Here is a 26,588-nt window from a genome sequence, read left to right as displayed (position 1 = left end):
CAATCCTCCTGCCTCAGCCTCCCAAATCGCTGGGACTGCAGGCATGTACCACCACATCCAGCCTAATACGGCCATGTTTACATAAAGAATTTCCCTTTAGTTTCAGGCTGGAGATTTAAGCACATTCATTTTGTAAAGAGGGAAGAGGAATAAGGAAGACTACCTCTTTATGTCTACATAAGACAGAGTGGGATCCACTGGAAAGGGCAACCATTCCTATCTTGTATATACAACACAAAAATGAGGGGCAAGGAGCATCTACACACATCAAAGGACAGAGGAGCACACAGACTAGATTCCTTTGCCTTGGTCGTAGTCAACTGAGCTGATACCCTGACTGATTTTAATCTTTCCTAGCAAATGACAAGGAAAGATGAAGTTTTGCTCTGAGAAAGTTCTACAGGCAATTCAATGACTACAGCAAAACACAAATAACAGAAGGGCAAAATGGGTTTGCTAAAAATGTTTTTCCATCTGCTGCAAAAATGTGTGTCTGTGGATAAGAAAGCATATACCAAGGGCCGAATACATAAAAATCCTACTTTTTCTTAGAGAATATATGACCATCCATATAATGGCCTATTTTCTTACCATTTGGCTCTTCTACTATTATAAGAAGCTGTTTATAAAATGAAATCTATTCCTCCACCACCCTAAGTCACAATTAACAAAACATGAGAAGCATTTTCGGCTTACTCTGCCACTTGCCGTATAGGCCCTATTATTTACAAGGTAAAGATCATCTATTTTGAGGATCTCCCATCCATCGCTTAAAATACTACCTTGATCATTGCGTCAGTCTCTATAGCATCTTGGTCTTTCTCATCAGACTGAGAGTCATCTTCCTGTAACTCTTCATTGTATTCAGAATCCAGTGCTGGGCCCGTGCTGGGTCTAGATGCCTTTATTACCTGCAGTGAGTATGGGGTGAGGTGGGCCTCCTTATTGTAAGCTCTTGTGAAGGCTGCTTTCACCTGCATAAAAGGAGCAGAGGGAGACTACTAAAACTCTATTGCCAAACCATTCCCTTAAAGCCTAAATGCTTGGAGAGGCATGGAAGCCCCTTGAAACTATCTGCAAAACATTTACACATACATGTGTAAATGAACTATATATGTATTTTTCCATGGAGAAATTCCATACTTTTCACAACATTCTTACTAGAGCTCATGACTCAAAAGAGACTAGGAATCAGTATGGGAAACGTTAGGCATTAAAAGAGTCACTAGAAGTCATGTTTTAACTATTGAGCACTCCCATATTCCTACTAAGTCTGAAGCAAAGTCAGTCTGTGAATCAGTAAATCAAAAAAGGCTCATTATCAGGTTCAAATTGACCTTTACTTCAAAACACTTAAGTTTCCTTGAGCAGAATTCTACAAATACTAGTGATTTAAACAGCCCTAACTTCAGGCTTCTAAACATAATTCCAAAATAAATCCATGAATTTAGTAATGACCATTAAGTCAGATCAAAATTCTAGAGAAAACAAACTACAGAGAATATGTTCACTAAAACAGCATCAAATAAACAAAGGTGAGACATTACATATTCATGTTATATCACTTGAGGGTTTTTTTTTTAAAGAAAGGGAGTGTGGCAGAGTGGGCCTATAATCCCAGTGGCTGGGGAGGCTGAGACAGGAGGATCACGAGTTCAAAGCCAACATCAGCAACTCAGCAAGACCCTGTCTCTAAATAAAATATAAAAAAGGGCTGTGGATGTGGCTCAGTGGTTAAATGCCCCTGTGTTCAATCCCCAGTACCAAAAAGAATAGAAAAGAAGGGGATATGTTTTTACATAGCATACTATCCAAGAATAAATACAGAATATATAATATCCAGAATAAATATAGAATCCACAAATTAGGTAGGTTAAGAAAAAAGGAGGGTTGGGGAGATAGCTCAGTTGCTAGAGTGCTTGCCTTGCAAGCACAAGGCCCTGGGTTCAATCCCCAACACCGCAAAAAAAAAAAAAAAAAAAGAAAAGAAAAGAAAAAGGAGGCCAGGCGCAGTGGTGCACGCAGTAGCCTGGGGCAACTCAGGAGGCTGAGGCAGGAGGATTGAGAGTTCAAAGCCAGCCTCAACAAAAGCAAAAAATAAGCAACTCAGTGAGATGTTGTCTGTAAATGAAATATAAAATAGGTCTGGGGATGTGGCTCAGTGATCAAGTGCCCCTGAGTTCAATCTGTGGTAACAAAAGAAGAAAAGAAAAAGAAAAAGGAAAATCATACAATCCTCAACCAAGAAACTCACCTTCTTTTTCTTTCTTCTTTTCTGGTTCCAGGATTGAGCCCAGGGATGCTTTCCTACTGAGCCACATCCCCAGTCCTTTTTATTTTTTGAGACAGGATCTCACTAAATTGCATAGGGCCTTGCTAAGTTGTTGAGGCTGGCTTTGAACTTGCGACCCTTCTGCCTCAGCTTCCTGGTCACTGGGATAACGGGCATGCACCACTGCAACCTGCTTTTTGTAACCTATTACTGTGAACGGATATGGAGAATAAAAATTCCCAAAATAATGAAACCTGAGGATAAGAAAGAGGAGTAAAAACGAAGGCCATGCTTTGACAGCTATCATCTCCCAAGACGAATGTCCTCCAGATGCTGCTTACAGGAGAAAGGATGTTTATCATCCTCAAAAGAAAACCGTCTCTAGGAGGCCTTACCTCCTCCAAAGCAAAATTCTTTCTGGCTCTGTCCACAGACCTCAACCGAAAGGCCCACATTCCTGACTGTCTAAGCAAACTCACATGTTCACTAGACCACCCCTCAAAATAACCCACATAAACACAGTCCTTTTCTTTGTTTGGGGGCTCACTTTCCACCAGGAAACTGAGTTCTACGACGCCATTTCACCCCTGCACCCCCCGTTCCTGCGTGAGACTTCTTTCTTGGATAAAAGAGCTGATCCGTGGAGTTCCACTCATACCCGTCTCTCTTTCTGTTCTAACTACCGCCTCACTTTCACTTCCTCCCTCTGCTCTTATCAGGAATATGTTCATGTTTGCTCCTCAGATTTGACTTCTTGCTTTTCTGCTCAGCATGAAGCTAAGATAAAAAATACAAATTACAAAGGTAAATCCAGAAGTCTTTTCTTATCATTGTACACAAATACTACTTTAGAAAGCATAGGCCTTAAAAGGCAATAAATTTTAAGAGAAAATAAAGTAAACCTTTTAAAAAGCACTTAAAACACCACTAAGTACTACCAGGGCAGACCCAGTCATTACAAAGCGATGAATAACCAGGAGGCCGCACAACTTACCTTGGGGTCCAGCTTGGAAAAGGGACTAGGCTTGCCCCCCCAGCTGCTGATTTCCATGATATTCTCAAAGTCTTCTTTCATCAGATAATATGTGTCCATAAGTGCAACAACATCCTGTACTCCTTCTACCCCTTGTGAGGTCAAGGGTTGTACAAGTGCATCCCTTATGTGTGACAGATAATCCATGTTCACAGTCCTTTTGCTACAGTAAGTTCTAAAACCAAAACAAAAGACACAATTGAAGTTGATGGCAGGCTATCACCAATTCAAGTCATGTTATGCATATCAAAAGAGGCAATCAGGCAGAGTTTAATCCAAGTTTAATACTGCCTGGTAGAATGCCTACTATTAACAGTGGCAGGAAAGGCCTGGGGTTCCACACCAGGGAAATGGACACACATCACTGTGCTTAAAAGGCAGTTTTCTCCTTACTTGGACTAGTGACTAAAAACCAAACATGGGCTCTATTTGCAGCCTACTCTTAAGGTCCAGGCAGCAACAGTGTTTCTCTGTGTGCATACTATTATTGCCATAAAGATTACTCATTCCAAGTTCCAGAATACCAAAAGCATCAGTAAAAGGTGGTGAGACCTGAGATTCGATCTCAACTCTAGTCAGAATGGCAATTATCAAAAATACAAGTGGGGCGGGGGTCATAGCCCAGTAGTACTACCAAGTACTACTTGCCTAGCATGTGTGAGGCACTGGGTTCAATTCTCAGAACCTCATAAAAAATAAAGGTACTGTGTGCATCTACAACTAAAAAAAATGTATTTAAAAAAAAAAGAATACAAGTAACAATAAATGTTGGCGAGGATATTGGGAAAAGATACACTCATACATTCCTAGTGGGACTGCAAATTGGTGCAACCACTCTAGAAAGCAGTATGGAGATTTCTCAGAAAACTTGGAATGGAACCACCATTTGACCCAGTTATCCCGTTCCCAGTATATACCCAAAGGACAAAATCAGAATACTACAGTGACACAGCCACATCAATGTCTAAAGCAGCTCGATTCACAATAGCTAAGCTATGGAACCAACCTAGGTGCCCTTCAAAGGATGGTTAAAGAAAATGTGGTATATATTCACAATGGAATATTACTCAGCCATAAAAAAGAATGACGTTATGACTTTTGCCTGTAAACAGATGATCTTGGAGATTATCATGTCAAGAGAAATAAGCCAATTCCTAAACATCAAAGGCCGAACATTCTGATATGCAGATGCTAACACACAATAAGCGGGGAGGAAGAATAGAAGTTCAGTGGATCAGACAAAGGGAAACGAAAGAAAGGGAGGAGGGATGGGAATAGGAAAGAACAGAATGAATCGGACATAACTTTCCCATGTATGTAGATGAACATATATACTACATGAGTCAAAATACACTCACTCTACGTCATGTGTATCTAAAAAGAACAACAAACAAAGGTGGTAAGCCTTCCTCACCGCCACTCTCCACATGAGGGTGTTTAGCACCTTTTGGTCTCTGATGATTCCTTTTGGAATTATATAAGAATGCCTCCCTCACATGCTTTGAAATCTTCAATTCTAGATCAGTGTTTTCAGGGTTTTCCCCAAACCTCAGAAAACTGAAGAGAATATTCCTGCAGAATCAAAAAGTGATCCACACTTGCCAGTGGAAGATAAGGAACCAGTTCTCTGATCTGCCGAGACCTAGAATCAGGAAGACTTTTTCCTTTTCTCTCAAATGCTATCACTTTTTTTATTTGTAAATGGACACATTACCTTTATTTTAGTTATTTATTTTTATGTGGTGCTGAGAATCGAACCCAGTGCCTCACACATGCCAGGCAGGTGCTGTACCACTGAGCCACAGACCTACTGTCACCTCTTTAAAACAAAATAAATGAACGAAACAGTATTTCTGGTTTGTTGTTGTTGTTGTTGTTGTTGTTGTTTGCGGTGCTGGGGATCGAACCCAGGGCCCTGTGCTTGTAAAGCAAGCACTTTAGCAAATGAGCTATCTCCCCAGCCCACAAAACAGTATTTCAAACGTCACCATCTTAAATCTTTTCGACCTAGATGCCTCTGTGTGCATACTTTAAAGCTATTAGTATCAGAACCCACATGTTACTAGCTGGGGCGCGGCCTGAGGAAGTGGGTCACTGGGGGCGCCCAGTTGAGAGGCATGTTCTCCCCCAGGTCTCGCACTCACTGGCTCCTTCCTGACAGCCATGAGGTGAACAGCTTCTGCCCTAGAGCCAGCCAACCGTGGAATGAAAGCTCTGAAATCATACACCTAAATACATCCTTCCTCTCTGAAGGTGATTTTCTCAGGTGTCTGTTACAGAGATGAAGCGCTGCTAGCACACATTAGAATTAGAAATGAATGTTTAAATCAGGGTCCTATTCCTGCCTTCACATAACTAACGTCTGAACCCTGAGAGGTCATGGAGACCTCTTCCTCAATCAGAACTCCAGAAACTCACCCTTGTGACCGTTTGATTACTTAGGCAAAGAGCTCAAAACACTCTCCTGTTAATCTCGCCCATTTCCTGTAGATTTAGTCTTCTATAATTAAGGACACTAGTACCTGAGGAGAGGCACTGTGAGTCCCTAAGCCACAGACCCCAAGACCATGAAACATTTACAAAAGAACTATTTGGAGCTGTTGAACTGTCATCTTCTAATTGAATCAGAGAACGTTAAATCCAGAAAAGTCTAGAGATGATATCTATATACCTAAAATCAAGGATTCTTAACTTCAGGGATCTGTACTTCCCTATGATCATATTATTTGAGCATCTGTGTACTTGAGGCAGGGGGTAAAGATCAAAGCTTTCAGATTCTCAAAGGTGCTTAGGAGCCCAAAAAATGTTAAGAACTAATAAGAAAATCACTCTTTCATTTTGTAAAGATAAAGGGAAACTGAGGCCTCCAAGAGTTCAGTGACTTGGATCAGGATTAAAAGGTTAAGCGGGAAGGTCTTCACCTAACCACAAACGTCCCTGCTGATGACAATGCCCCACATATAAGCCACTAGGAAACCTTATGTCCTGAGGAGCAGGCTCAGTTCCTACCTCAAATGTCCAGTCTAAGCGGGGGAGGGGACAGTCACAAAGCAACGTGGAAGTCCAGGGCTCAAAACCCACTGGAGCAGGGTGGGAGCCTCAAGGAGGGACACCCCAGGGCAGAGTGACGCAGGCCTTAAAATTCATGGTTATAAATAAATCCTTCAAGTTTGCTTAATATTTGTTACATGCACATTTTTTAAGTTTATAATTTAAAAAAAATTGTACCAAACACAAGTATTTTGAACTTCTTTAAACTTTTCCAAGTATATTAATTTTCAATTACCTGAATGGCCTCTGCCTATCACACACTAAACTGTGTTTTCTATCTCAAATGAGGTCTGTTCACTATTAAAATAGGCAAAAACTAGTTCATTTCTCTGAATAGTTCAATTTTTTCCAATTAATCATTCTGAAGCTAAGACACTATTCCCACTAGTAATAGGCATAATCACAATAAGAGCAGCACTACCTCAGATGTATATAGTTTTAAAAATGTATTTTTATGACCCATCTATCATCTGTATTATCAAAATGTCCTATTAAGTGGTACAGCAAATGTTGTACTGGTTACAGATGATAAAACTCAGGCCCACAAAATATAAGGAACTTATCCATGATCATTTACAAAGTTAGTAATAAAATCAAAACTAAAGTTCAAATCTTTAGACTCATCCTGTCTTACTAGATAAAGGCTAATCTCCTCACCAAAAAATTCCAGAAATGGAGTAATTCTGCTTACCTGAGACTCATATGCAATGCTAGGTCCTGAACAATACGATCGTGTTTGCCTGTAGATGAGTGTTTGCCCAGCCAGCTCGGAAAGGCAGGAAACTGGGTCATGTACCCCCTCATCAACTCCCCAGGAAGAACACTGGCATAAATGGCCTGAGAGGAGGGAAAAAAATCGATTGCAGTCCAAAAGTGAAATCAGTACAACGTTAGTTCTTTAGTTGGCTTCCATGCAGGGTGCTATGGTTCAGTCAGGACTTGGGTGTGTCCACCAAGCCTTCAAGAGTTAAAATCAAGTTCCCACTGTGAGGTACTAAGAGGGTAGAAACTTAATCAAAGTTTAGTTTTTAGAGGTGAGGATCTGGAAAGTGATCTGGATAAAGCCATCAAGGTGGGGCCCCACCTTGATGAGAGAGAGATCAAACACACATGCACACACACACAAGCATGTTCTCCATCTCTTGCCATGTGATGCTCTGTGCCACCTTGGAATTCTACCAGCAAGAAGGCCTCACGAGATGCCAGCCCCTAAACCTCCATAACTGTGAGCTCACTAGAACTCTCCTCTAAGCTTACAAAGTCTGTGGTATTGCATTACTAGTAACTGAAAATGGACTAATACACGGTCTCTAGAAAATGAAGCAGTGTTGTCCCAGGTACATAATTACAGGGCAGTAAGCCCCTTTCCCTGTCTCTAGGGAAACTTCTCCTAGAGAAAACAATGGATTGCAATCAATACCTTGTTCTAAAACATGTGATAGCTCTCAGAGAAAGCTTGCATCCTCAGCTAACTGACCTCACCATACCTGTTACCTCATGGATGCTAAAGAAACAGCACAGAACTAGCTGAAGAGGAATGTGATTATCTTTAACATAAGCAAATGATAGTACAGGTAGATTAATGTATGGAATGTCTAATAATTAGAGAATTGATTAAACTGGCACTTGACCAAATCAAAAAGGGAACTCTACACATCTTTTATGGCCAGGGTTTTTTTTGTTTGTTTGTTTGTTTGTTTTTTGTTTTTTGGTACCGGGGATTGAACTCAGGGGCACTTGACAAATGAGTCACATCCCCAACCCTATTTTGTATTTTATTTAGAGACAGGGTCTTACTGAGGCTGGCTTTGAACTTGCCATCCTCCTGCCTCTGCCTCACAAGTCGCTGGGATTACAGGCATGTGCCACCGCACCCAGTGGGTTTTGCTTTTTTAAAGACTGGAATTATACTCCACATAAACTTTGTATCTTGCTTTATCCTAGTAATATTCTCTTGTTTTTTCATATTAGATAATCTCTACAAACAATAAAGGGCGCAAAATTTTTCATCAAGGGATTATCACAAATAATCCTTCTCTTATTACTGGATATGGAGGTTTTCTCCCAGTTTCTGCTATCAGAACTAATACATTAGGGAATATGTTTATACATTAAGCTTTTCCTGTGTTTAAAATTATTTCTTTAAGAGAAATTCTCAAAGGTACAATTATTAAGTAGGGGGGAAAACACTTTTAAAACAAAAGATTCTGCATCTCCAGAATAAGTCTTTGTTTTCTCTGGCCAAGAAACATGTGTGAAGAATTAAAAGAAAGCGGGCCTTCAAGAAGTCCTTTGCTTATCATACAGGTCACTAAGGCTATAAAATACACAAAAGTCAAATAAGAACTAACAACACTCTTAAATAAAAATGTCTGCCGAATTCTGCTTTCACTTAAAGATATCAACTTAAATACAGTACCCAATATAAAGCTGCTTCTTTAGCAAAAAAGGACATTGGAATTCCTGCATCACAGAGAAGACTGCTGACTGGCATGGCTCATTCCTTCAAGGAGGAGCAACTCTCTAGGAGAGCCACCAGGAACAACAACAACAAAAAAAAGAATTTTTAAAGGCAGAACAGGGCAAACAAAATTTCTGATTCACATCTTTGGTTATAACCAATACCCACCCTTCCTATTTCCATTCATACACTTATATAAAAACATTTTTGAAACACTGAAAAATAAGGACAGATTAGTAGAGAGACAATAGTGATCAGAGTGTTTTCATCTGTAACAGATCATGTTTTCGCCAGAAGAGCCATAATGTTCATCTGGTACCTTAAATAATTACAGGAGCCAAAAGCTATTTTGTTCTCTTTGGCTAAAGCAAAGTCCACTCTTTTGGTGGTGGTTGTTCAAAGTCCACTCTTGACAGAGAGCCCTACACTTACCTGTGTGGGCAGAAGACTCCAGTTCTGCTTACTCCGGATCTGACTGTCCACCAAGTCACCATCGCATATGCTGTCTGCTGCTCGGCTTAAAAGCATCAAGTGCTTTTTCATGTCACCCCTGCAGGAAAGAACCAGTCTGGATCACACCACTATCTACACCCCAGGTCACTCCTTCCCAAGTTTGTGGCCTTCACAGACTGTCCTAACCCCTCAGGAGTCTGAAAGCTCACCCTGCAGCTACAGGCTTCACGTGTACATAGTTCTCCTGGACAAAGAGGGGTGCTATTGAATAGTCATGAAAAAAGAGATCCGATTTGTCCATAAGCGACATGTGAGAGGTCTCTTCTCCAACTGCAAACACCTTCCGGGCAACATCAAATGGGCCCTGAAGAGAGAAAAGGACATACCTGTTAGAATGACCAAAATCTCAACCACTGAGCACAAAAAATGCAATGACACAGAGCAACAGGCACTCTCACTGGTTGCTGGTGGGGATGGTATAGCCACTTTGGAAGACAATCTGGCAAATTCTTATAAAACTAATCTGACTCTTACACCAGCAGTCATACTCCTTGGTATCTACCAAAATGAACTGAAAACTTCATCACACAGAAACTTGCACACAGATTTTTACAGCAGTTTTATTCATAATTGCCGAAACCTGGAAGCAACCAAGATGTCTTCGGCATCTGGATAAACAAACTATGGTACATCCAGACAATGGAATATTACTCAACAAGTAAATATAAAAAGTTTATCAAGTCATAAAAAAGACCTGATGGGAATCTTAGGTGCATATTATTGTATGAAATAAGTCAACCTCAAAAGGCTGTACACTACACAATTGTAATTCCAACTGTAGTACATTCTGCAGAAAGCACACTACAAAAACAGGAAAAAGTTTAGTGGTTATCAAGGCTTAAGTGGGGAAAAGGGATGAAGAAACAGAACACAGGACTTTTGGGACAGATGATCTACCCTGTGTGGCACAACCAAAAAACTACAGAATGTACAACAATTTTACAGTTTAACATATGTACCACTCTGGAGGGGAGGCTGGCTGGGGAAAGGCTGTGGGTGTTAGGGAGGGGGAGGGTTAAGTGGCACAGGCATAGGAGAAATCTGTTCCTTCCACTCAATTTTCTGTGAAACTAAACTGTTCCAAAAAATAAAGTATATTAACTAAAAATAAAACACACAAACAAAAAAAAAAACCCATTACTTAAATTGTGGACAGAGAAAAAAAAAAAGCATTAATCAATGCTCTAACATAATAATAAATTCTGACTAGTAAAATGAAGCACAGCTGTGTGCGGTGGCACATGCCTGTAACCCTAGCAGCTCAGGAGGCTGAGACAGGAGGATCACGAGTTCAAAGCCATCCTCAGCAATGGTGAGGTACTAAGCAACTCAGTGAGACCCTGTCTCTAAATAAAATACAAAACAGGCTGGTGATGTGGCTCAGTGGTTGAGTGCCCCTGAGATCAATCCCTGGTACCCCAAAAAATAGAGTACAGAGGAAATTGATACAGACCTCTGGTTTCTCAGAGATTAAACTAAACCACTTGAAACAGATTATTCCAACCGGTACAAAACCATACAAAACACAAAAGCTACCAGGCTTGGTGAAGCATACCAGTAATTGCATCTATCTGGGAGACTGAGGCAGGACAATCATAAACTTCAGACCAGTCTCAGCAACTTAGTGAGACCCTGCCTCAAAATAAAAAATAAAAAGGGCTAGATATTAGCCAAATTAAAATTTATATTGTTATAAACTCATGTGCTTGTACAAATATGTAACAACAAATCCCATCAATATTCACAATTATAACGCATGAATAAAAAAATGGGGGGTGTAGAGGGCTGGGGATGTAGCTTAGTGGTAGGGCACCCAAGTTCAATCCCTAGTATGAAAAAAGGAAAAATGAAAGCCATACATAAGGGACTCTGGAAAAGCTATTTTGTAACTGTTCAAGTATGAAAATAACTGAAACTTATCCCTTTCTTAAAATTTATCACAGACAATTTATCATTAATAACCCTTGAGGAAAAATGAATTTGAATTAGAAATACTTCCAGCCACTATGTCTTATTATAAATATCCACGGGTTGCATAGGAACAACACTACTATTAAGCTTGTACCTATGAACAAGAAGCACTGGCCTTGGGAAGAAACTAAGAAATGGAAGGTATTTTACCAGTTTGATATCCTTCTTGGCTCTGTGAGAGTCAGCCTTGGCCTGGTCATAGGTTAGTGCCTTACTTCGTGCACACCACATACTCAGATTGTGCAAAACCTAAAAGAATCATAAATAAATGAAAGATGGGTGAACACTGTTGCTTCACCCCCAGCAAGATAAACAGAACTGGAGAATATCACGCTAAGCGAAAGAAGCCAGTTCCAAAAAACAGAGGGGAATGAAGGGGAAGGGGAAGGGGCGGGGAGGAGGAAAGACAGAATTAACTGGACGGAACTCTCCTGTCCTTGTACATGAAAACACAACCAGGTGACTCCACAGCACGTACGACCTCAAGAACAGGATCCTGATTAGAATAAGTTATATTCCATGCATGTACAATATGTCAAAATATACTCTCATGTAATCTAAAAAATAAAAAAGTGAAGGCATTAATGCAAAAGGATCGACAACTGTCATAAGATATATTTAATTTACCTGTCTGATATCTTGATTGGCTCCCAAAATTATTTCATTCATTGCAGGTGGGGGAATCTTTAAGCCCTCTTTAAATGCAATAGACATCATAGCACCCTGGAATTCAAAAGGAAGGAAGGTAATTTTAATGTTTTCTTTTTTTAGAACTCAAAATCTAACTTAAATAAACAAGGTAGTGTGATTAAAAAAAAAACAAAAACAATCATACCTTAATCTGTTCAACCCGAGGTCTTTGAAAACGAAGATCAAAACAGTAATGAACCAAAGAGCGAATCTTGGGATGATTTCTATCATTACACATACAAATAATGGGGATTTTAGTATGTTTTATGAGGCTGATTAATTCCTATAAGGCAAATTTGCAAAACAAAAATAATTACTTAAACAATAAAGAATATCACACAATGTATTTTAGGTTTTAAAAACCTCCCTAACAATGCTTTGATTATTATAAATATCGATGAATAATAAATATTTTCTAAAAATCTAAAAATGAACAGTAAAACTCAAAAAGCACCGTGCTTCCATTACCTGCACTCCCCCGCGGTCTTCACTGCCCGCCATGCCGTCTACTTCATCCATGATGAGAGCGTGTTGCGTGCTTACGGAAGGGGCTGCTGCACCTGAGCCAGTGAGAAGCAACAGAATGGGACAAAAGCGAACAACAATGTTCAAAAACTGCTATTTTACAGAAAATTATATAACACATTTTAAACTTCAAAAACTTTAAGAGTAAGCAGTACAAGTAAATTCTCACATCCCTTCTGCTGGGTTTCCCTTCCCAGAGGTAAATAATAGTCTCTTGAATACCCTTTCAGAGAAATTCTACACGTTAATAATGTAAACCTTAGTTCTGTCATTTATATATTTTGGTGATGTTTTCCCTTGTCTGTAGATATAGAACACTTCCTTTGTTGATACTGGGATTAAACCCAGAGAGGCTTTACCACTGAACTACATCTGTGGCCCTTCTTATTCTGAGACAGTTGCTTAGGACCTCAATAAATTGCTGTGGCTAGCTTCAAACTTGTCATCCTCCTGCCTCAGCCTCTCAAATTGCTGGGATTACAGGTGTGCACTACTGCACACAACTAGAACACTTCATTTTTCAAGGCTATTTAATATTCCATTTTAACAAAGGTATCATAATTTACTTAATCACTATCTACCAATGAAATATTAAGATACTTCCAAGCTTTTACTATAAGTTATACTTAATATGCATGTCAGTCATTTTACACACAAACCAGTATAGCAATAGCTGAATTCCAGGAACTGGAATTTCTGGTTAGAGGGTGTGTACAATTAAACTCTGAGAAATACAACCAAGCTACTCTCTTACCAGCCATGAACAAGAGTGACATTTCCTGAGCAACTTCTTTTAAACAAAGATTTTCTACCACTTAAAGCACCAAGAATTCAAGTGACCGGCAGTACACCACAGGTTCTAAACAGACAGTTGAGTCCTTAATTTGGCATCTTAATTTTCCCCATGAACTCTGTCCATTCAGGATCACCAACCACAGCCTGAAATACAATGGGCACTTTCACGCTGTATTTTTTCTTCTCTTCTACTACTTTTGCCTGAGATGACATCTTCTACCACCAGACAGATCTCTCTTTCTTCAAGACCTTTCAAATAAATAAATACCATCTTTTCCCAGCTCACTAGCTTAGCCAGTGCCCCAAACACGATCATTCCTCATCCACAGGCCTTATGACCTCACTCATCACATTGAATTATATTTATTTTCCTGTGAATCCTCTAAAATCATATGCAAAATGCCAAAATGTGCATTTACACATTTTTACCATAGTCTTAGAAATCTCTAAGCCTAAAGCAGGGTAATTTTTATCCCATAAGGGTTACATCAGAGGCCTTTCTTATTTTCTTGATAGCCCCAAGATTTAGCAGGGTGCCTGCTGCACAGCAGTACTCAATACTTGTTACAAAACAGCAGTTCAAAAAGTCACATACTTGAATAAAAGCCTTTGATGCTGGTATTATTCAGTGATTCAGCAACAAGCGCCTTCAAATTGTTCTTACTCCGAGTGTCACTTGCATTTAGTTCCACATAGCTGTATCCTAATTCCTAATCAAAATATCAGACATCATTACTATCACAATGCAAATTAAACAAAAGGGAGAAGTTCATTAAGCAGAAAGAGAATGCAAAAATCACATAGAAAACCATAGGTAAAAATATCAAGTATGATACTAACAGGCAATGATTTTAACTATAATATGCCTCAAAATATTAGCCATTTTTTAAATATCACATGTAGACAGCACACTCATGTATATAAACACATGAAAGTGTGATCGTCAAGCCTCAGCTAGTAAATCGCTAATCTGGAAGAATATACTTGAACAATTTTACAAAGTTTGATTCTTAAACCCCTAAAAAATTTAAATATAAAACCCCCAAGAATTCACTATCAGATAAAGGATTAATCTATTATAAAATAACAAAATGTTCCAAAACCTGAAACTTTTTTTGAGTGTCTCATCAAAAAGTTTTGGGGTTTCAGAACATTTTGAATTTCAGATTTGCATATTAGGAATGTTCGACCTGTATCTAAAAGATAATGTACTCAAGTGCCTTAATGATAGCATACTGACTGGCTCAAAGGTGAATTTTACTTATTTCATTAGCCACTTGCCCCAATCCACAGTTTTACTTTTTGAGATTTCAGTCACCCTTTGTCAACCATAATCTGAAAATATTAAGTGGAAAATTCAGAAATAAACAATTGTTAAGTTTTAAATTGCATGCCATTCTGGGTAACATGTTGAAACCTCAGGCTGTCCTGCTCCATCCTGCCCAGGACGTGAGTCAGCCCTTTGTGTGGCTTTCCCCTCTGTATGCACTACCTGCCCATTAGTCACTTAGAAACTGCCCTGTTTATTAGATCAAGTACCACAGTAAGGCAGTGCTTGTGTTCAAATGACCCTTATTTTACTTAATAATGGTCCAAAGAACAATAGTAGTGATGCAAAGAAGGTACCAGGGCAATAAAACTTGGAAGCACAGATTATTATGTGGCCATGCTCTGGGACATATAGGAAAAAACAGTATATGTAGGATACAGTTCCATCTGAGGCTTCAGGCATCCACTAGGAGTCTTGGAATGTATCCCCCACAGATAATGAGCACTAGTATATTATCTCAGAAAGGATGAAAATAACAAATATCACCAGAACCAAAGCAAATTTTTAAAAGTTGGATTTTAGAAAAATATACACAGGTTTATACATACATCACACACACGAGCATTAACTGACATGCAAGGTTATCTTTCCAACCATACTAGATAGTGCACCCACCTGACACACCAGAGAAGCTGTGGTAGTTTTGCCAACACCTGGAGGGCCTGAGAGCAATGCTGCTTTAAAACTAGAGCCATCGTCTTTGCCAGCAAATTTACCAAACTTTGCTGCCAGAGAAAAAGAAGTTCCAGAGTGTTAATCTGTATTACCAACAGAGATTCAGGAATGGCAGGAATAGGTTGTTGTGAACTATCCACAGAAAGCATTCATCCAGGTTAGTTCTAAATTTGTTGAATAAAAATGAAAACTAATTTGCTTTCAAACTCTGGCATGAAACAATATTTTTTAGCTTCCTTTCCTACAGAAACACAGATCATGGTGCTCGATGCCTGGTTTCAATCCTGACTCTACCCATCTCCAGCTGGAGCACTTGGGTTAAGACTGAATCCCTCCATGTCTGTCTCCTCCTTTGTAAAATGAAGATCAGCAACAGTGAAGTAGCTGGTACTGGTGATGTGAGGATCAAAGTGCTAAGCACAGAACCTGATCTGCCTTAATAAATGCCAACAACCAGAATCAGTTACATGAGCACAAAAAGAAATAATGAATTGAAGATGCTATGTCTAAAACTATCTTGCATAGTTCAAAGTTAGAACTTTCTTCCTACCCTTACTACATGGTGCTGGCACATATAGGGACTCAATGCGTACTCAGTAACAGACAGATAGCTGCACCTGCTATTCATGAGCACAGAAAAAGAGATTATAGTTCATTTGTAGTCTTAAAGTCTTCTCCAGGCATACAAAATACTTGTTCCCCTTTTAAGGTAGGTTTTATATGGTTTCAGAAAATGAAAAATTAAAACAACTAAATCTTAAACTGAGTCATTACAATTATGTTATTTTACTGTTAGAATAAAGTAATCTGGCATTGCCTGCAAAGTCTGGCAGCCATGTAGATATTAATGACCCAGTTACCACTTTGGGGATTTGCTACAGATCCTAAGGTTTGTCTTGTTATTTTTCACAAACTATCTTCTAGGGCTATGGCTGAAACTTAACAAAATACTACCAACACTACTGCATTGTGATCTGAAATCTCAGTTCCCAAAATACTTTGGACATTAAACACATATTTTGACTTTTCATCTTTCATGACAGTTACATGGTAAACAAGGACAGAAACTACAGAAGTGCAGGCCTATCAGGCTTACCAAAAGCAAGTCACACGCTACTGGGATTTTAGGTTGCCTGTTCTGAGTGCATGTCTCAGTTATTTACTCACACCTTTCACCCTAGGGCTTTGGGCATTCTGAGCTCCCACTCTCTTTCCCACCCAAAATCCACCCACCCCTTTACCTGGCTATCTCCTACTTGGATTCCAAGCCTTAGAGAAGCCATTAATTCCTTCAGGGATGGGGCACACATCTTCATCCCTGCCCCCACACTTCTACCCAGCAGCACCCTATACTTACCCCTCTAACAGTACTTGGCACAATGCATTTCAATGGCTGGTTCATATGTCTCCCCTACCACCTGTGAGCTCCTGAGGGGCTTTGTTCACAACAGCACCACCAGGTCTAGTACAGCACCTGGGCTCAGAGCAAGCCTCAATACGAGCTTGCTGACAGATGAATGAACCAACCATTAGCCTTTTGCATGTGTGTGCAACTGAGCAATTACATGTTGACAGACACAGAAAAATGAGTGAAGTTGTAAAATCACCATGTTTTTTCTCTTCAGGAGAACTCTTATGCCAATTTCGGAGCCAGCGCAGCAGTTTATTGGCACAGCTCTGGTCACCTTGCTGTCCAATTATGGTCTTGAGCGAAGTTGGCTTGTATTTATCCACCCAGAGCAAATTTTCCACTTTGCTTTCGCTGCTGTCAGTTAATTCCCTAGTCTTGCTGTCACCCTGTGTGTCCTGGGCCACCTGCTCCTTAAAGTCCAGGCCTCTCCGAGGCACGTTTATATCCTCTGTCTCCTTTTTTACTGCTTTTATGGAACTGTCCCTTTTAGGAGTTAGCTTGCTCTTTTTAGATTCTGATTCCTTCTTGGTTGGACTACATTTTCTTTTTCCTTGGTTATTTTTTTGGGGTGTTCTCTCCAATTTGGATTTTTCTTTCTTCATCTTAAAAAGCAGAAAAATAAGAGAAAAAGAAACCTGATGAGACACAGAAAATTTCAATTCTGTTAAATGTACTCCAAAGCAACCTGAGATACCCAAGTGAGCTACTTAATCTGGGCCGGTCTTTTCATGATGGACCCTGCAATTTGTGGGAAGCAACACTTTCCAAACTTGATAAAAATTAACAACAAACACACTAAAGGTAAAGAACATGTTGTTGTTGTTGTTTTAAAGTAATAAGAACTATAATTTAAATTTTGAAAAAAGTGCAATGACTTAAAAGATTTTTCTTTCAAAGTTTCCTGACTAGTTAAAAGTTAATGCCTCCACAAAAATTTGAATACAAATGTTCATAGCAACATTATATTATACAACTCATATAATATAGCCAAAAAGATGGAAACAACTCAAATGTCCATCAACTGATAATTGGATAAACAAAATGCAGTCTATATTGACACAGAACGTAATTCACCGGTAAAAAGGAGTAAAGTACTAATATATGCTACGACATAGGTGAACACAAACCATTATGCTAAGTAAAAGGTCACATACTGTATGATTCTATTTACATGAAATGTCCAGAATAGGCAAGTCCACAGAAAGAGAAGGTAGATTAGTAATTGCCAGCTGGTAGGTATGATGAGTGACTGCAACTGAGCATCAGGTTTCTTTTTGGGCTAATGACAATGTTTTGGAATTAGTGGTGAAGGTTACACACTCATGTGACTGACTTACACAACTAAAAAGGTTGACTTTTATAGTATGTACATAATATTTCAATTTCTAAAAATGTTAAGTGTCTTTATCAGTGATAAAGAACATTTAGCATCATCTTAAAGTATCTACCCAAGATAGTTATCAATTACAAAGGGGAAAACAGTTTCTCTACTAGCACAGAAACCAGGAAGACATCATGTCAACCAACTAATTGAACAAGACATGCCAGCATCATGTACATATCATGCACTGAGAAGGGGGTACTCCTGCCAAACAAGTAACTCAATCTAATCAAGGGAAAACATCAAAGAAACCAAAACTGAAAGATTCTCCAAAACAATGTTGATTTCCCGTTTTCAACAACTTACTAGAGTTACATAATCCAAATCATCCCCTATTTCTAATACCTAATATGTAATAAACTGGATAGATAATCTTGCCTCATTGGTGACAGTGCTAGGGATGTTAATCTCGAGATGGCAGAACTCTTTGCTCCTGCTTGTGAAAAAAGCAGCTATATATTGTTGGAATTAATGAGGCTAACACTAAGAGAAGCAGAAAGACAGAAAATGAAAGGGTTCTACAGTTCCTCCACGAGACCCACCCTGCTCTTAGCTCAGTTTAGCTATATGAGATGACATTTTTTTGTTTTTTACTAAAACCAAGACAGGCTGAGATTCTGTTAAAAAAGAAAAAGCCCTAATAGTTCATTACTAACTAAGGATGAATCATGCTAATGCCTATAGCATATCCTTTAAAGAACTCCTAAGCTGTATCTTTTGCAGTAAAGACAACGTAAGAATGTGAGATGCAAGGAAAGTTTAACAAGTTGATATATGCAATACACTGCCCTCTCTCTGCCTCTATTATTCTACATATTCTTTTAAGAAAGGTAAGGAAATACACCATAGAAGACATTCTGAAGAGAGTCCTCCAGGTCAAAAGGAAATAAGGTTAAGTTCATTTGTGGCAAAAGGAACAGTTAATCTTCTAGTCAATGAACCTGTATCCACATAAGATATGTATCCTTTAAATAGGAAACATTTCTATGTTCTTACTTAAATAAATCAAGTTCATTTATACAAACCTCAGCTTCAACTGCTATTTCATACTTAGACTTCTTGCCTGGCATAGTTCGAATCAAATTCAATAGTCCATCTTCATCAATAATTTTTGTCCCCAAGGCTGCTGCCTGTTGATTAAAAATGCAAATCATCAAAACTGCATCCTAACCATTCATTTCTGAAACAAGGAAAGAAAAAAAAAAAAAAAAAAAAAAGATTCCAGAGCCTATTAGGAGGGGAATTGCCACATTTGTATTTGTAAATTAGGTAACACTAGAATTTTGGGAGGGCAGTGGGTACTGAGGGTTGAACCAGGAACACTTTACCCCTGAGCTACATTCCCAATCCTTTTTTAAATTTTTTACTTTGAGGCAAGGTCTCACTAAATTGCTTAAGGTCGTGCTAAATTGTTGATGCTGGCCTCAAACTTGTGATCCTCCTGCTTTGGCTTCCTGTGCCATTGAGATTACAGGTATGTGCCACTGCACCCAGCAAAGCTGGGATTTTTAAAAAGCAAAACCATTCACTGAAAAAGCACCATTAAAAACAAAGAAAGAAAATGCCAGGCATGGTATCACATGCCTGTAATCTCAGCAGCTAGGTAGGCTGAGGCAGGAGGATGGCAAGTTCAAAGCCAACCTCAGCAACTTAGCGAGGCACTTATTAGCAACTCAGCAAGACCCTATCTCTAATAAAATATAAAAAAGGGCTGGGGATGTGGCTCAGTAGTTAAGCAACCCTGGGTTCAATCCCCAGTACCAAAAAAAGAAAAGAGAGAGAGAGAGAGAGAGAGAGAGAGAGAGAGAGAGAGAGAGAATGATAGATATACTCCTTAAGAGTGATGTGCTAACAGTTGAAGTGTCACATTATTACTTCTTTTTTTTCTTTTCTTTTTTTTTTTTTTTTTTTTTTTTGAGGCAGGTTCTCACTAAATTGCTAAGGCTGGTTTAGAACTTGGAATCCTCCTGCCTCAGCCTCCCAAGTCATTAGGATTACTAGTGTGCACCATCATACCCAGCTAACATTACTACTTTTGTGAACTTTTTCTTCCAGAAAAGGGCAAAGACACCAGGATCTAAGTTCAGTTTCTTCACTCCCTCTCCTATGTTTGACTCATACAGTAGACATTTCCCACCACCTTCTTCTCTGCTAGCAAAACTCCAATGTGTCCATCCAAGTGATGGAGTACAGCTGTTCTAAGACAACCAGAGAACTCCTGCTCCTCCCCAACCTCCCTTAGAGCTCTGAATGTCCACGTGACAGCTCTAGCCAATGAGACTGTGGTGGAACTCTATAGGAGGTGTTTCTGGGAAGATGTTTGTCAGACCACGCACAGCTATTATGACATCTTGTCCCTGTGCCCTTTGTCCTGCCTTGAATGAGGCAATAGGCATGAGGACTAAGGAAAGATGGCAATAGAAGGTGGCAAGAGCCTGGCTACACTGCTCAGCTGCTGAGCCATCACAGTAACTGCTGACCTCTGAGATTCTTGTTAGGTGAGGAAAATAAGCAACAGTTTGTCTGAATCACAAACTGAGTTGGATATTCTGTTACCTGTAGCTAAAGACAATCCAAGCCAACAGACCTGAATCTTCCCTTACAGATTCCAGTAAAAAAAATTTAGGATGGAATACACTGTGACCTAATAGGAATACTAACTGCACTTGTTTCTATCTTGGAAAAAAGTTTTGTTTTGTTTTTGTTTTTTAAACTAGAAGACAGTAAAAAAGACAAAGAGGAACTATGCCTTCGATTAGAAAACCAAGATCCTGGGGTTGAAGCCAACAGCACTTACCTAAAGAAGAAATAATAGAGATGAAATTACTTTTCCTATTTTCCCCTCATTTAATTCTAAATGTAAAGGGCATAACTACCCACGGTCACACCAAAAGCATACCAAGGAAGCAGCCTTCCACTGTACAGAGAGCACAGCAGGACCTACCTTATCACTCTTGGACTGTCCACTATCACGACCCATGACAAGGTAGTTTGTTTTCTTGCTGACATTTCCTGTTACTTTTCCCCCATAACGTTCAATTAAAGACTTGGCTTCATCTCGTTCAATGGACTCCAGCACTCCTGTGATCACAAATATAAGGCCTTCCAAGCAATTTTCAGCTCCCTAAAAACCAAAATGTTCAAGCAGAGAAGAAATTACATGGTAGCTTTCCAAAGAAATATTTGGCAACAAAACTGCAGCAAGCTGATTTTTCTCATTTGACATCATAAGTAACCTTGGCATGAAAAATTGGCTGGAAATTTACAGCAAATAAGCAGAACCTGAAACTAAATCCTGAGAAATTCTTATGTAGCTAACATTTTAAATTTTTTTACTAAGCTACAAGAAAAACAATTCTGTTAGCAAGCTTTTCCCATTCATACAATTTTTCCATTTTATTCTTTTCATATCTGTTAGATAACCAACTTGCATAACTTTAAACAACCAAATGAAATCCACCCATAGGATTTCTTGCTATTGTTAAAAAGGAAAATTTTAATTATGAAAATCTTATCTTAAGAAGTTGGGACCCTCTCCTTCTCTCTGCTGACTATGCTAGGACAGTAAATCCAACAACTGGCAGGAACTTAAAGGCAAGATCATACTATCCCTTGATTGGAAAGATAACTGATAATCTAAGAAACACTGGCCAAAGAAAGCTAAATGGAAAAGACATATAATCATAACTGCAACTATGTTATAAACTTTTATTTTAGAAATAGATCAACGAAATTACACAACCAAAGTGAAAATCATACACAACATGAGAAATTACTATCACTCTTGTTTTATATGTTTGTTTTTAACCAGGGATTAAACCCAGTGGCACTTAAACACTGAACCACATCCCCAGTCCTTTTTTTATTTTGTATTTTGAGACAAGGAAAACAATTCTCACAAAGTTGCTTAGGGCCTCATTAAGTTGCTGGCTTTGAACCTGTAATCCTCCTGCCTCAGCATCCTGAGCGGTACCCAGATCCTATTACTCTGTGAATGGAGAACTGAGATCAACAGACTTAAAACAGGCTTGAAAAGCAACTACACAAAATCTAAAGACTAACCCACCACAAGATCGATCCTTCCAATCCAGGACACAGTTCTAGGATTGAAATGACCCACTGCAATACTACAGGTACTTCCTCTTGACAGATTCAAAATAACCTTGGAACACTCCACATGGAAGCCCCCACAACTCAAACCCCAATCATCTGCTATTTCCTGAGCACTCCACCACTATGGTTCTGTGTATCTTTTTGCTTATCCAACTTCCAGCCTCCTTACCCAATCCCTCCACTCTAGAACTCCTCTGTAGGTCTTACTCTAGGAGCAGCAAATCTCTCCTCGACCTCTCTTCCAACATTTCCCCCCACAGTCTTACCATCACTGAAACCCTGCTGTCCCTAAGGACACACTCTGCCTCAAGTCCTCTCAAGTAGTGGCTTATTTAGTCTTTCAGTGGTACACCTGGGCACTAGACTAACATCTTTCTGCAGCTTCCTGTACAATCCACAAGCCCCTCCAGGCCAGCCCCTTTCCCCTTGCCACCCCACCGCTACACCATCCTCACCCTCTCTTTATTAGGGGAACTACTAATCTCCATTTATGGTTACATATATAAAACTACGTGTGCTGTCTCCATTTTGTCTCCCATACTCACTTCAGCCCACTTTCATCAGGCACTGCCTCTCTACATTCCACTGAAACTGCTCTAGCTAGGGTCACGAAGGACCTCTGTTCACGTCACTAGATGATATGGACAATTTCCAGTCTCATTTTTCCTAGAATCTCAACATGACAGACTTAATCATGCTATCGTTTTAAAAGTACTCTCCTGCCTTCACTTCTGTACCACCCTTAAAAGACTTTTCTCTTACATTAGTGGTTGCTTCTTCTTGATCTCCTTTTAGTTTTCGCCCCCCACCCCAACTTCACAAAGATATTGTGGACAAGGCCGTCTCTCATTTCCATTCAGTACGACTTTATCAGATAATATCAATCCCTTCAAATATTATCTACATGCCAATAATGCCTAAGATTACATCTAGTCTTGACTTCTGAGTTCCATCCCTACATACACATTTGTCTACTCAGCATTTCAACATGACATTTAAAACATCTTTCCAAACTGGCTCTGTTTCAGCGGCATCAGTGTTCACCTAGTTACTCATAACCAGATCATCCTTGTGCTCACTCTTCCTCAGTTCCCTCTTCCAGTTATCACCAAGCCCTGCAGATTTACCTCTCACTGAAACCACCTCACGCCTACCGTCGCGGTTCCCCCAGACAAGCCTATCACTTCTTACCACATCTCCTGATTGATCTTCCTCTATTTATTTCTGCCTTGCCACAGCAGTCCAGACTCAGCAGCCAGAGTGCTAATTCAGATATGCAAATCTGGTCAAGTCAGTACCCCACTTAAAACTCCTTTTCTTACACAGAAACCTGTCATGAGGCTCCACAAGATATGGCCCCTTTCATTCCTTGGTCACTGCTGTATTGATATCAGTTTTCTTTTGGTTCCTCAAACATGCCATGCAAGATCCTTCTGCCTTCAAGCACATCCCACATGCTGATCCCTCTGCCCAGATCACCATGTCACCACAACCCCGTGACACCCCATGAATCCCTTTCATTTTTAAAGCCCCCGTGTAAAAGTCATGTGTTCTTCATGTCCCATCCAGGCCCTAGTCCCTCTATTATATTTAGAGCACCCTGGATTTTTCCATCATGGACATACGATTACAATTAAATATAATCTATTTAATCTTTTTCTTTAGGCTCTAAGTACATGAAGGCAAAGGGTATTTGTCTTGTCTCCAGTATATTCTCAAAGCCTAGCCCTACTAGGACTATCTGTTATTTAAAGGAAATTTAAGTATCAAGCAGTGATTCATAATGTGAATAAACAGCTCTCATTCATGAAGATGATGGCTTAGTGTTCTACTGTTAATTTTTAATTATTACTGTGCTGCTATAAGCATAGTGAATACACACACAGACCCATGAGGCAGGCAGGGGTCCTCAGAGAATGGCATACTCACTCAGTACTCTTACCTTTGGTATTTCTTTGGAACCCAGAGCTTTGGGACCCTCTCGATTCAAGTAGCTTCGATAAGCTTGATAATTAGTGCGTTTCTTTTCAGAATCTTCTGGACTTAAAGACTTTGGGGAGCAGAAAAAGAAACTGAACAAAGTCATGTAAAATTAAAAATACATACCTAGAAATAAACATTAAAGACACTTCTATCCTTTTCGTCCTGAAAATATCAGCTTGAGTTATGCAAGTACGGCTCAGCTTCCAGAATGCCTGACTTACAAAACCCTATACCAGCCCTTCTCAAAGCATTCTACTCTCTCTAAAGGCACATACCTCAGAGATTCAGGGCATAAGCCAAGTTGCCAGCTCTAAGTAAGGAAATGGAAACTAATATATTTTAGAAATTCATGTGGATTTTAAATTTTATTCCATGATAAATCCATGTTTACTTACAAGAAGATAAATTCCTTCACAAGTAAATCTGATAACCCAAGAAGATATCATGTTTACCTATGGCCTTATTTATCCCTAGAACACACCAGTCTCAAATAAAGGGTAAGCTTCAATTCAAAGAGCACACAAATTCTATGTGCCACCATTATCCCTTCTGTGTTTACTCTCCTGTTCTAGCTCTCATAAGTATAGCTCAGAAAATTCTGAGGAAACTTTTCAAACTATATATTCTTAGACCCACTTCCAGGTTTCTGACTCAGAGATATGGGGTATGGCTAGGATATGTGTACATGTGGGGAGAGGAGGGTCCTAGATACTAATTTAAGAACCACTACAAGATGTTCTCTATTGTTCTCTATTTTTTTTCTACTTCCTATTTTATATTATTCTTAACTTATAAGCAATCCAAAATCCCTTTGAGAGTAGGAAAAAAAAATACTTCTATATAAATGAGTAACTAATAAAATACTTAAACTGGTTTGGTTATGTTATGAGTAAAATAAGCCATTATGGCTGGTACTAGAACCTAACCTTACTTTTTGACAATGGCTCCACACATTGGTTATTAAAATATAGCTGCCCACACCACATGCCCTAGGAAACCATATTTTTAACAAGCTTCATAAGGGAAGGTACAAATGAATGTTATTCATTTATAACACTAATTCAAGGGGAAAAAAAATCTGAAATATAAACAACTTATAAAATAACTTTGAAGCACATCCATTTACAAAGTTAGATTTATTTGAGATCAACTGAATTTACTAGACTTTGATGTTCCCAAAACTACTAAGTAAAAGTTCTGAGTTCTTTCTATTCTAACTTCTAAAAATACCATAAAGAATGTTTAAAAAAAAAAAAAAAAAGAGTAACAGTATCATTAAAAATTACCTTTTATTTCCTAAAAATACACATCCTCTGTAAACTGACCATGTTAGTGTGCCTGAAGAAAAACATTCATCTACCAGATAAGTATTTAGTGAAGAAAAATCTGAGACCAAAAAGTTAATTGCTCCTTTAAGCATATTTATGAGCACTACCCACAAACAAAAGCATTTCAAAACCATCACCATTTCATGGTTCTGCACTAAAAAGCAATGATGATGAGCACTTAAAATAGACAATATTCTGCTTTTAATGATAAGTGCCTAGCATGAAGGAACAATGGTTTCTCATTATGAATCTAAAGTGGTTCCAAATTGGAGATTCAAAAAGAACATTAGCTTCTCAAATATATAAGAAAATTTTTGAAAAGCATTCATTATTTCACCATTTTTTCCTTTGGAAATAATTTCAGTACCTCAACACAGTCATATGAGAGCAAAAAAGGAATAAATTCAGGACAAATCCAAACAAAAATTCTTGTAATAATACTAGCTAAAACTCACACAGCACTTAATGTCCTATGCACTAAGTGGTTTTACAGATTAAGTCATAAGGTACCATTATTCTCTCTAAGCATAAGATGGGAATCAACCAGACCAAGGGCACACATCAGCTTGGTGGCAGGGCTGTGATTTGAAACTGGCTCCAGAGCCTGTGCTTGGAGCCACTATGTTGCACTGCTATTTTTGTCAAGAGTTCTCAAAAAAAAAAAAAAAAAGAGTTCTCTGCCTCTTACTACCTGGTTAATCTTAGAAAAGTTACTTAAATTCTTTCAGCCATTTCCTCTTTACAACTTGAATAATAAAAGTAAATATCTTCCAAGGTTATTGTAAATATTATGATACCATGTATAACATATTAGGAAAATATCAGATACGCATTAACAACAAATAATGGCTAACTTGACTATAATTATGTAATAGCTTTAAATAAGATAGTATTTTTTGGAGATCAAACTCAGGGCCTGGCACATGCTAGACAAGCACTCTACCACTGAGTTACACCCTCTACCCTTAAACAGTATCTTAAAAGAACTGTGATGATACAGAAAGTTAGAAATAAAACCTGAAAACAATCAAACTCAGATCAACACAAAGCCCCAAA

At 38.9% G+C, this 26,588-nt stretch overlaps 2 protein-coding genes across 2 annotated transcripts in view; one reads left to right on the top strand and one right to left on the bottom strand.

Moving 5' to 3' along the window:
• Positions 1 to 5,184, top strand: part of WDR19 (WD repeat domain 19) — a 108,150-nt gene extending 102,966 nt beyond the window's left edge. Inside the window, exon 37 of the mRNA XM_079152784.1 lies at positions 4,826 to 5,184. The gene's annotated coding sequence lies outside the window, so the exon portion shown is untranslated. The remainder of the gene's footprint in view (positions 1 to 4,825) is intronic.
• RFC1 (replication factor C subunit 1) overlaps positions 1 to 26,588 on the bottom strand; it is a 70,205-nt gene that overhangs the window by 1,054 nt on the left and 42,563 nt on the right. The window contains exons 10-24 of the mRNA XM_079152804.1: positions 24,164 to 24,271; positions 21,053 to 21,232; positions 19,134 to 19,238; positions 16,924 to 17,329; positions 15,257 to 15,366; positions 13,907 to 14,021; positions 12,460 to 12,551; positions 12,137 to 12,274; positions 11,929 to 12,024; positions 11,452 to 11,550; positions 9,480 to 9,634; positions 9,250 to 9,367; positions 7,048 to 7,193; positions 3,267 to 3,480; positions 783 to 974 (exon numbers count right to left, since the gene is read on the bottom strand). Of these exons, the coding sequence (XP_079008930.1) occupies positions 783 to 974; positions 3,267 to 3,480; positions 7,048 to 7,193; positions 9,250 to 9,367; positions 9,480 to 9,634; positions 11,452 to 11,550; positions 11,929 to 12,024; positions 12,137 to 12,274; positions 12,460 to 12,551; positions 13,907 to 14,021; positions 15,257 to 15,366; positions 16,924 to 17,329; positions 19,134 to 19,238; positions 21,053 to 21,232; positions 24,164 to 24,271 (2,274 nt within the window). The remainder of the gene's footprint in view (positions 1 to 782; positions 975 to 3,266; positions 3,481 to 7,047; positions 7,194 to 9,249; positions 9,368 to 9,479; positions 9,635 to 11,451; positions 11,551 to 11,928; positions 12,025 to 12,136; positions 12,275 to 12,459; positions 12,552 to 13,906; positions 14,022 to 15,256; positions 15,367 to 16,923; positions 17,330 to 19,133; positions 19,239 to 21,052; positions 21,233 to 24,163; positions 24,272 to 26,588) is intronic.

This window comes from Sciurus vulgaris (genome assembly GCF_902686455.1).
Source record: "Sciurus vulgaris genome assembly, chromosome: 9".
NCBI lineage: Eukaryota > Metazoa > Chordata > Mammalia > Rodentia > Sciuridae > Sciurus > Sciurus vulgaris.
Note: the sequence above shows the minus strand (reverse complement) of the source record. Positions and strands in the feature narration are given on the sequence as shown.